Source organism: Electrona antarctica (assembly GCF_951216825.1).
Source record: "Electrona antarctica genome assembly, chromosome: 5".
Classification (NCBI taxonomy): Eukaryota; Metazoa; Chordata; class Actinopteri; order Myctophiformes; family Myctophidae; genus Electrona; species Electrona antarctica.
The window spans coordinates 24,136,198-24,147,595 of NC_136810.1; the positions used below are offsets into that span (position 1 = coordinate 24,136,198).

Here is an 11,398-nt window from a genome sequence, read left to right on the forward strand (position 1 = left end):
GGGGCCGCACGCACGCACGCACGCACGCACGCACGCACGCACGCACGCACGCACACACACACACACGCACACACACACACACACGCACAAACACACACATGAGCAAGCACAAACGCACACACACACACACACACACACACACACACACACACACACACACATGGAAGCGCGCACACACACACACACACACACACACACACACACACACACACACACACACACACACACACACACACACACACACACACACACACACACACACACACACACAGTATACCATTTCGAGCACCCACTCTATTTCAACTGCTAACCACAAATGCCACACAGTGGGGCACACACATAAGCAACAATGGCAGCCCTGGCAGGCTGGCATGGCAGAGTAATAGCATGTGACACAATCCAGATGGCACCCTCTGGGGCTACAGTCATCAGCATCAGAACAAGACGAGGAAAAATGAAGCTCCTTGCCACAAAACTACCAAAGACACGTATGTCATATGTCTCTTCCACACTAATCTCTCAAGAACAGATTCCGAGCTGCGCTACTGAATCTGTCGGCATGGGCATTCAGAACGTATACATTGTTGTTAGTGGGAATGAAAACATATAGGTTCAGCACCGGAAAAGGAGGGCTCAGGGCGGACAAAACCTCCTGTTATCCACATTCTATTTGACGACCCCAGAGGCAAGTTCAAAGTAACAAACAGCAGAGGGTGCTGTTCTTTCCGTTTTTTTGCAGATGGGTTCCCAGATTGCGTTGTGCACACAAACACATGAGAATGTCGAGAGTTACAGTATATGTTGAAGCTGAATTTCCATCCCTTCTGCGATCAAAGGAAACTGACTCTCACATCATTACACTCACATTGTTTGCTTAAGTAAAAGTATTGTAGATAATTCAGATCAGTCTAAAGTGAGTGGTGCAAAAAACTCAGCTTCCCACCATGCACCTGTGCACAGCGTGAAGCTCAACAGTGCCACTTTGTCACCTGTTGGTACCCTATACATACATACATACATACATACATACATACATACATACATACATACATACATACGAGTGACGGACATAGCTGGGCATTGGAATGGCTGCACCCTATGGTTGCACCACTCAAAAAAGATGTAGAAAAATATTGAGTAAATGTACTTAGTTACTTACACCACTGCTCTTCGTGCACACACAATTTGCAGGCTTGCAATGACACATCCACAGGGGCCCTAATCCTGTCAGGTTGGCTTTTCACATATCGACTGTGACTCCAAATTACCCTTCAACTACTCGCTTTTTATAACTAAAAACAGCTGTGCAGAATGTCACAACATAGAATAAATTCAATTTCCGTATATGATATTGCAGCTGTGTGAAAGTCAATGAGTGTACTGTGTGAGCACACTGCTGTCAACGTCTAATTAATGTAGCTCGATTTATTGTTTAACACACTCCACCATTTTGAACTTAGTTCCAACCATTAGTTGGCCAAAGAAAATGCTCTTTTCACCGGTCTGTAAATATTAGTAGAGGATTATAGAGGCTGTGTAGTCTATAGGAAACAGTCGATTCAATGAAAGTTTGAAACTCGAGAACACAGAACCGTATTATGACATATACACACCCTTGCAGAGAAAAAGCACATGCTGCCCTCATAATTCTTCTTCCCCATCATCTCTCCTCTAGGTGAAGATTCTATATTTATTTATATAGTCAGCACATGGCAGTGCATGGTGTCAGCATGCTCCCACGGTCTTTTGTTTATGCTCAGCACCAGAGAAGGACGGTCACTCAGAGCAGTGGTTCTCAACCTGTGGGTCGGGACCCCAAGTGGTGGGTGGTCCCCACATGATTTTAGGGGGGTCCCCAGATGACAGCGAAGTTACAGTTTAAGGACTTAAAAAAAAGAGAAAGGAAAAACACACAAAAAGACCATTACTGCATCAAAAGTATTCAACCAATTATAATAAAACTGGTCAAACATTGGCCAAATAGCAGATCTACAAGCCTCTCGTTTGCTATTTTCATAATATTTATCTGTGGAACCGAGTCACACTAAATGTAATGCCACAACTCCTACAATTCCAAGTGCTTGTCAGGGTGCAGGGGTCCCCGGTTCAAATATGATTATTTTGCTGGGTCGCAACCTAAAAAGGTTGAGAACCACTGAGCTAGAGAATGCACTCATGAGTGAGAAGTGAGTATCTCCACCCCCACCAAGTAATTATAGACATTAATGACTCATAACAGGAAGATAAACCAGTGTAGCCAATTATACCTATACCCACATGAGTCATCAAGTGAGTGAGAACATTTCAAATACAGTGCATTTGAAGTAGGATTAAAGCAAAATACCAGTGTCAATACAAGTAATTGTTTTATTCCACCAGGCCGAAGGCATGGGGAGAGAGTATGTTTTTCACTCCGTCCGTCCGTCCGTGTGTGTGTGTGTGTCCGTCCGTCCGTCTGTGGACAGCTAATCTCCGGCACCGTTGGCTTGATCGCAGCCATACTCTGCACACACACTCCCTGTCCCTGAATGCCACATCTGAACCTCTGCCCCAAGGTTTTCACATTGCCCTCTTATAGCGCCACCAGGAGGTCGCTTTGTGCAAAACATTTTTTTGGACAGTACACCTACAGATTTTGTCCAAACATCACGCAAATTGGTACACAGTCTCTCTAGAGCCATTCAACGAAACGGGTCTTTCAGATTTTTCAGACTCCATCCTGATTGGCTAATCTTGGCTTCCAAAGTTCGCAGGAGTGCTCAGTTTCAAACAAAATGTCGCACATCATGAACACATCGTGTGATTTCCGTGAAATTATGCACGCACATTCCCACTAGGCCGAGGAAGAAATGCCACTGGAACATTTTCAACTCAGCCTCATGGTGGTGCTATAACTGGCCGATTAGTGTTTTTACCTCTAACTGCACGGATCTGTGTAAAACGTTGTATGCACCCTCCTTAGAGGCCAAGGACAAACCTTTGCCTGGAATTTTTCACATCTGCTCTTCATAGCGCCACCAGGAGGCCGACATATGTAAAACACATTTTCTAATATTACTCCTTCAGATTTTATCCAAATTACACGCAAATCGGTACACATGCTCTCCGTAGTCATGTGATCAAGACTTTTGTTTGTTTGATTTCTCATAATCCATCCTGATTGGCTACGATTGGCTTCTAAAGTTTTCCGGAGTAGCCCGTTTTGTACCCATTTTGTACAAATCGCCACAACTCCTCAACGCAGCATCCGATTGTGGAAATCAGCCTTTATTTATATAGCACATATTAACACAACCAGGGTTGACCAAAGTGCTTCACAACAAAATAAATTAAAGCAAAATACAAATAAATCAAGCATAGTCCCACTAGGCTGAGGAAGAAATGCCACTTGACAGTTTTCAAATCAGCATCATGGTGGTGCTACAACAGGCCAAGTCGCGTCACACACGAACACACACACACACACACACACACACACACACACACACACACACACACACACACACACACACACACACACACACACAAACATGTTTTATATTACTCCTAAACATTTTGCCAAACATCACACACACTCATATCCTCCTGGTGGAGACCTGTGCCTAGAAGGGCACTTTTTCTAGTTCACATCTGTTATTTCCTGTTAATGCTTTTATCTTTAGATTCACAAGCATTTGTTTACATTTTCTCCAAAGTCATTCATTGTTGGAATTTCTATCCAGAATCAATCTTTTATGCAGGGACTATTTTCATCTAGATTAATTAACGCTAACCCTAAATAAATCATAATTGTCTCCACCAGGCCGAAGGCATGGGGAGAGAGTATGTTTTGCACTCCGTCCGTCTGTGTACAGCTGAGCTAATCTCCGGCACCGTTAACCCGGTCGATGCCAAACTTTGCACACACACTCCCTAGATGCCAACGATGAACCTCTGCCCCAAATTTTAGGCCTGTTATAGCGCCACCAGGAGGCCGACTTTTGTAAAACACATTTTTAAGGGACCAAGAAGTCCCGAAGGGACTTTGGTCACTTATTGTTTTCACTTATTGTTGTTCTTCTTCCGCCAAAAATAGCACTTCTGGCTGAACCGTGCAGTCGGTTTTCGCGAATCTGGTAGAGGGCCATGCCAAACAGTGACTATGCGAAGCCCATGACCATTGGCCAAAGGGTGGCGCTATAGCACTGAATTGAAAATGCTAATTTTGAACGTGCATAGCGCATGAACCGTTTGACCGTTGGCAATGACACTTTGATACACATATGTGTCTCCTCATGCCGAACAACTTTCATGTTCTGACTTTTGACCTCTGACCTTTAGATCACCCGCCATTTTGAATTATATGAAAAACTGAGTACCACAGACGAAAAACAGTCTAAGTCCAAATTTCAGACTGACCCCTCCACGAAAAGGCCTCGTTGTCCTGAACCCTTATCTATCATTTATATATTATGGATCAATAGTGTGGACTTAGACTGTTATTCGTCTGTGGTACTCTTACTGTTCAAATGTATCTCCTCCCAGGATCTTTGATCAAAATGCACAAAAACGTCTACACGTGAACTTTGGACCTATACGGACAAAAACAATCGTAGTACTTTTTTTTTATGAGCCAATGAAAATTGCTGGTTTGTGAAAATTCTTCTTCTGCCTATAATACATACATGCAGCGTCATATGCTTATGTCACTTTACAGTATAGTAGAGGGTCATACCAAATAGCACTGAAAGCAGTCGTACTCCAATTGGCCAAAGGGGGGCGCTATAGCAATTTATTTTAAATTAAACCTTTGAACAGTCATAACTCATGCTTTGTTTGGCACTTGTTTCCACATGTTCCTTGACTCATGGGGAACACATCTGTCACTTTGACAAGTAAGCTCCGCCCTCAGCCATTTTGAGCAGTTTGAAAAATGCTTATACGTACCTGATTTTCTGCCTGGATTTTTGAGCAATTTGCGTGAAACGTTCTACACACAATCTATGGACCATTATCTGAAATCCCGGTTGAAGAGAAGTTTGTACGTGAAAACATGAACATCGAACACACTGTAGTAATGGACAATGATCCCATAAACCAGGACACACATAATTGTCAAAAACACTGAATGATTTTGCTGTTTACAATGAAGTAACTGATTGTCGTGTAGCTCAGTCAGTAGAGCTCTTGCCCTTGGACCACAAGGTTGTGTGTTCAAATCCGGGTACCGACAACTCAGCCCATGAGTCTTATTTGTGCATATTGTTCTTATTGCGTATTGTCTTCTTTCTTGGTCCCGCCTTATCGCTGCTTGCAGCTATATTTTGATATTACTTTTGTCCAAAAGTCCCGCAAATCATTACACAGTATCTCTATAGTCATGTACTCAAGACAGTTCTGTCCGATATTTCATATTCCATCCTGATTGGCTAACATTGGCTTTAAAAATTTGCAGGATTGGCCCGTTTGAACAAAACGCCTCAAATCATGAACGCAGCGGGCAATTTACGTGAAATCTTTCAATGGCATTCCTACTAGGCTGAGGAATATATCCCACTCTTTTCACATTGGCCTGTTATAGCGCCACCAACAACTGGGTTTTTGCAAAACCCATTTTTGGAACAAAATGCCTCAAATCATCCAATTGCCATCCGAGGAGTAAGTAGAAATGGCAGTATGGCACCCTTTTCACATTGGCTTATTATAGCGCCACCAGGAGGCCACAACCTGGTGGCCCCGAGGGGCACTTTTTCTAGTTTAAAATGCATTAGAACGCAACAACTATATAACTTCAACAACAACAAAATATCGTGCAACATATATTCCATATTGGTCACGTTGTTGATGCAATAAAATGTTGTGCTTGATTGACAATTTGTTTTAATAACCATAATATTTAAATAAAATAAAAAGTTGTTCACCCAAAAATAACCAATATATTTCAATTGGATACAAAATGCCTCTCCAACTAGTTTCCTTTATCAAGCAAAACAAATTAAGAACGGGTATATTATTTACAATTATGTTTGTCTTGCTATTATTGTTGTCAACAACGAATATGATCTTGGTCAAATGGCCATCTCTATTTTTAGCCTCACCCGGTCCCGATGCCTATAGTGCAATGATATCCAGTGTATTGGATTAAAATAAAGTTTCAAATCTCTGCAAATTGATTTCTATTCATACTGAAATTAATGACGCCCAGTGGTTTCCTACAAAAATGACATAAAGGTTATTCACAGGAAAATGATCGGCAGTAATGTCAAGTGCATCCACTGCATCGTGAGTCGTAGTCAACTCAATATGCTAAACATGTCAGAGCACCGGTATGGTGCTCTAACAAATGAAAGGATGTGGTCGATGTGGTCGGTATGGTGCTTTAACAAATGAAAGGATGTGGTCGCAGGTTCATAAACATACTGTAGGTTGAGATGGAGATAGAGCTGCCAGAAAGAAAGGAAAGGGACAAGAAGAGAGGAGGTGCTAAGAAAAGAAGAGGAACGTGCATGGATAGAAGTGAACAAAGCCTGATTAAGTCGTACAGACTGAATAAAACAAGGCATTTGAGATAATGTGGCAACTTAAGGAGGAGATGGAGCAGAAAAAGGCAGGATGCAAGTTTGTGTGACTAACCACACACAACCTTGTTGAAAAGACAAAAGAGGCCTGGGCCGTGGCTCAGCGGTCCAGGCACCTTGGCCGGTAGCCCGAGCCTGGCAGTGTGCCGCGGATTCGACTCCCGATCCCGACGGCCTTTACTGCATGTCACTCAAAAAAAGAGGCGAAAGCCGCAAAAAATAAAAGACAAAAGAAACTATTGTTTACTTCAGGAAGATCAGAGCAATTCCATCAATGGTCATCTGTTGAAATTAGTTTGTTTCAGAATCAGAATTCTTGGTCCACACATCTCAGACACCGTCATGTTCTCTCAACAGTAACACCAGCTGCATTCTCAAGAAAGCACAGCAGAAGTTGTACTTTCTGAAGCGTCTCAAGAGAGTTACCTATAGTGTGAGCACACCAAAGCTCTTTGGAACCTGTGTCGCTGTGCCATTGAGAGTGTTCTGAACATCTGACAGGCTGTGTCACGGTGTGGTTTGGCAACCTGATTACTCAGAACTGCAGACTGCAGCGAAAACCATTGGCAAAGAACTGCCGCAACTTCAGAACAATTACCCCATTTGCTGCAAAAGGACAGACCAAAACATAATTAGGACACTAGCTGCCCTGCTCATGTTTATCATTTCTTTTTTTTCTAAAGACTTTATGAGAGCAAATCACACACCAGCATCTCAGTAACAGCTTCTTTCCACCTGCAGTCCGATTGCTGAATAGCTGATTCACCTGTGCTGTGCTGTGGTGTGCAATGCATTGTTATTGTATAGCCTGTCATGTTATCCTGTACTGTATAGTGTTTATATATGTATTGTATACACATGAGTACATTGTGTCTATGTACACCGCCAGTGTGGACAATGGGAATGCGACCACGAGTCCACGACTACATAATAGATCCTAAATAATATAATTTTTAAAAACTGTATAAATTGGGGAAAATAGAAAAATCTACTTTCTCTTTCCCTGAAAATGACAATGGTCAATAGCTATGTGCAAGTTCAGACTGATTGGTATCCCCAAAAGAAGGGGGGCAGGGCAAAGTACAAAGGTATTTTGTTTTTTGTCTTTTGTTTTGTTGCTCCCTGTCCCCATTCCCCAAAAGGACCACAATGGAAACAAGCCTGCAGGCCTTCTTTTTTTTATATACATAATTTTTATCCCACGATTTTGCAACCCATTTTTTCACCTAGTGTCACTTCCTCTGCCAACTACACTTCCTCTGCCAACCTGCAGCGGACTGAACTCATGCTTCCTTCTATACATTATTGGGCAGTATTATGCGTCTTAAGTACTAGGTCTTATTACTTAACTTAAGACCTGGAGGCGTGATCAATGCCATTTGGCTATTCTGAGTGGCCAAACAGCATTGACCACGACTCCAGGTCTTAAGTTAAGTCATAAGACCTGGTACTTAAGACACGCATAATACTGCCCGAGGAGTCCAAGTCCAGTTCTTGTGTCTGTATCCTTTTGAATACATTTTCAATAATGTGTTAAATCAATCAATCAATCAATTGATCAACCTACTGAGGGGATGACCGACGATTGGATTGACAGTTTTGTTCATTTTATAGTGGGATAGTAGGATGACAATAAACTTGAACTCTAGTACAATGAATCACATGTAATTACTATTGTAACTTGTCCAAAACGGTGTGGTACACTGCATTATCTCACCAGTCAAAATCTGCTACTCCAGTGAGTGTAGAAGGAACACAAGCCTGGGTGACAAGTGCAGTCACAAGTGAAAAAAAACAACAACAAACAAAACAACGAATGACGAGTCAATGCGTGGAGGTGAATGTACATGAAAATGAGAGGATGTTGAAAGATTACTGACGAAAGAATACAGATCAACTGAAGTCAAAACAAAAATGTATGAACTTGAGTCCACACACTTGCTTTGACTTGCTTTCACTCTCCCAAATACATTGATGGCTCTTTCATTCAAAAGATTTTTTTTCCTTTACCGAGGCCCTTGTGGTTTAAATAGGGGGCATCAAAGTAAGAGTATGGACTCGAACTTGTTACACTTTTAAAACGTATTGCCCAGTCCAACACTGTGTGACTGTGTGTTTTATGGTGGATGGACTGATCAATGTAATCCCCACCACAAAGCAAAACCGGAATTATGTCTGTGGCCCACCTCTCAATGATGCAGCAGCACAACCAAAACAAAACCAAAACAACTCACATAGAGAGTACGAGTAATTTGCGTATCCCTTTCAGCAAAGGCCATGACTCTGCACATTCCAGCACATTACTCTGTGCATGACTTACCGAAGAGCCGGCGGTGGAAGATAAACTTCCCAGCAAACATGCCAGTGATGATGGCCGCAATCCAGCAAATCACTTTCAGGGCGTTCCATGCTCCGCCTGGGTACTTGTTGAACAGGAAGGAGAAGCAGTTTCCCACCACGATCATGTGGGCCTGCGTCTGACTGTGGGAGATGGGGTCTTCGGCGAAGATGAGGAAGTTGAAGAAGGTGACGAGGTAGGCCACGATCAGTCGTGACCACGGGTGTTGGAAATAGTAACGGAAACGAGCATCTATTTCCATCCTGAAGAGCCCCCCACCCCCCCAGGCTCCCAGCCACGAAGCACCTGGGAGAAAGAGAGGGATGGAGAGAGAGAGAGAGAGAGAGGAAGAAGCAAAGCAAACTGAGAGATTTTTTCCCCCGTCAGACGGAATTATGTTCACAAGCCCCACGTCTGTAGGGCAGATTAAAAAGAGTGCGTCCTGGGTAAAGAGTACGTCACGCCAGCTGAGATTACTGGTAGTAATATTTGTGGTGTGGTCCGGAATGGGATTATGCTCTGTGACAGCATAAAACATATATACAGTGCGCCCACACAGCATCTCTGAACAAGGAGACAGGCGTGCCCAATGTCCATGTGCCCATATTATCACCCAAACATCAGAGAAAGGTTATGCCATGTTATTAATAACATAGCAGGTGTGACAACAAAACAAAAGTCTTACCTGTCAGAGTTGTCAAACGTTAACACATGCCTTTCATTTGAACAGTTTTAAGTTTTAAGGAAAGTGTTCTTCAAAGGAAAATAAATTCCTTGTGAACTAAAGAAAGAGCTCCTTCAAGACTTAATGTTTAAGTATGTAAGTAACGCATGGCAAATGTGTCATGTATATTATAATCACTAGCTTTTAAATGTTGTGTGCTTCGCCTCTAACAAGTAGCAGAAGGTTGATATTTTAGTATACGGGTTGCCTTACAGGCACTAATTTGAGTACCAACAGTCAGCTGTCTGCTGTCAACAGAGGAAGGTTTGTTTACAGTATCGGGTGAAAAGTATCTTGAGACTTGAATGCCACTTTCAGTCAACCCGGGAATATTCTGACTTTCCCAGACCTCCCCATTCCGGTACCACGCTCTGACACCATTTCCTAAAATACCCACAGAGGGGATTTGAAATGATGTAATGGCACCAAAAATAGTACATAAATTAAGATGTGTCTATTTCCGGGGCCAGAAATACTGGAACTGCCATGTGGGTATTACATTTCACCAGTCATCATCACATTTATCGTGTTATAGTATGTGCTAATATGGTACTATGGCACCTTCCTTCTGTCTAACCGGACTATCAGGATGGTATAGCGTAAGTGTATGCATGCATGTATCATGTAATATACTCTATGTGTGCATGGTGCATGCTCTTGATTGTAGCCTACTATATGTGGATGCACACTCTCATCATCATTATTACCAGTATCAAATTATGTTTTCACTGAAAATGCATGTATTAGGTTTCATGATCACGATTCAGATCACCTTAAAAAAATACACTTGCTCGTACAGTGTCCAATAAGAAAGAGCGATGACAGAGCACTACAGGAAATACACTTGACTAGCTCTGTCATTTCTATCCACCTCTCTGGTCGTTTCTAAGCAGTCATGTAAGGGCACGAGTCGATATTGCAACATCGATGTTGATAAATGTTACCGCATGCATTATATCCCCAGCTTGTCCTCATGGCTGGAATTATCTCAAATAATTACTCAATTTAGAGACGTACAGTCCTAGCTTGCAAATGAGCTTTTCCCCTGTATTAATTTTGACGTGGGCACTGCCCAATAAATAATAATAAACACACACGCACCTGCTCCACGCGTCGCGTCTTCCCTTTTTCAGTCGATCACTTGGAGGAGAAACCGCTCCACGGGTCCACTACTCCTGTACGCGCTCTGATCATCATGGTGATGGAAACACCACGAGCGGCTGGCTCCACTGTGTCGCCGGGATTATAATCCATGCATTGCGACCTGTTGTTGATGTGACACACACACACCCACAATCCTATGCCATTGTGTCCCTCCACTCCACCTCGACCATTCTATGATCCACGCGCCGGGCGGTGGGTGGGTGGGACCGGGTCAGGGCAGCCGGCGAGGCGCTGCTGCTGGGTCATGCAGCACGGCCGGAGCGGAGCGCTAGTTGAGAGGGACAGTTTGACCGGGATGTGCCGGTGTTATAGTGCCGCTGCTGCATGCCGGCTGCCGCCTGGGCTGCTACTGTTGATGGAGATGGTGATGATGATGGTGGTGGTGCGCTGCTGCTGCTGATGGTGAACTGATTCTGAATGCTATATGATCCCAGGTTCCCAGCCTCCCTCTCTCTCTCTCTCAGGCACCACAACCACAGCATCCGTGGCCGTGCAATGCAAGAATGAACACATTGAGCTTCTATCCTCCCGCTAGCGGCAGGATGGGGTTTGCTGCCTAGCTCTGCTATGATGAATATAATTATTTATTTGAGACTGATTGAGGATTGGAAGCGG

General features: G+C 43.2%; 1 protein-coding gene across 1 annotated transcript in view; it reads right to left on the reverse strand.

The window, feature by feature from the left end:
* The window catches only part of tmem117 (transmembrane protein 117), a 101,180-nt gene extending 90,441 nt beyond the window's left edge, over positions 1-10,739 (reverse strand). The window contains exons 1-2 of the mRNA XM_079500916.1: positions 10,721-10,739; positions 8,878-9,201 (exon numbers count right to left, since the gene is read on the reverse strand). Of these exons, the coding sequence (XP_079357042.1) occupies positions 8,878-9,157 (280 nt within the window). The 5' untranslated portion in view covers positions 9,158-9,201; positions 10,721-10,739. The remainder of the gene's footprint in view (positions 1-8,877; positions 9,202-10,720) is intronic.
* Between the last annotated feature and the right edge of the window lie 659 nt (positions 10,740-11,398).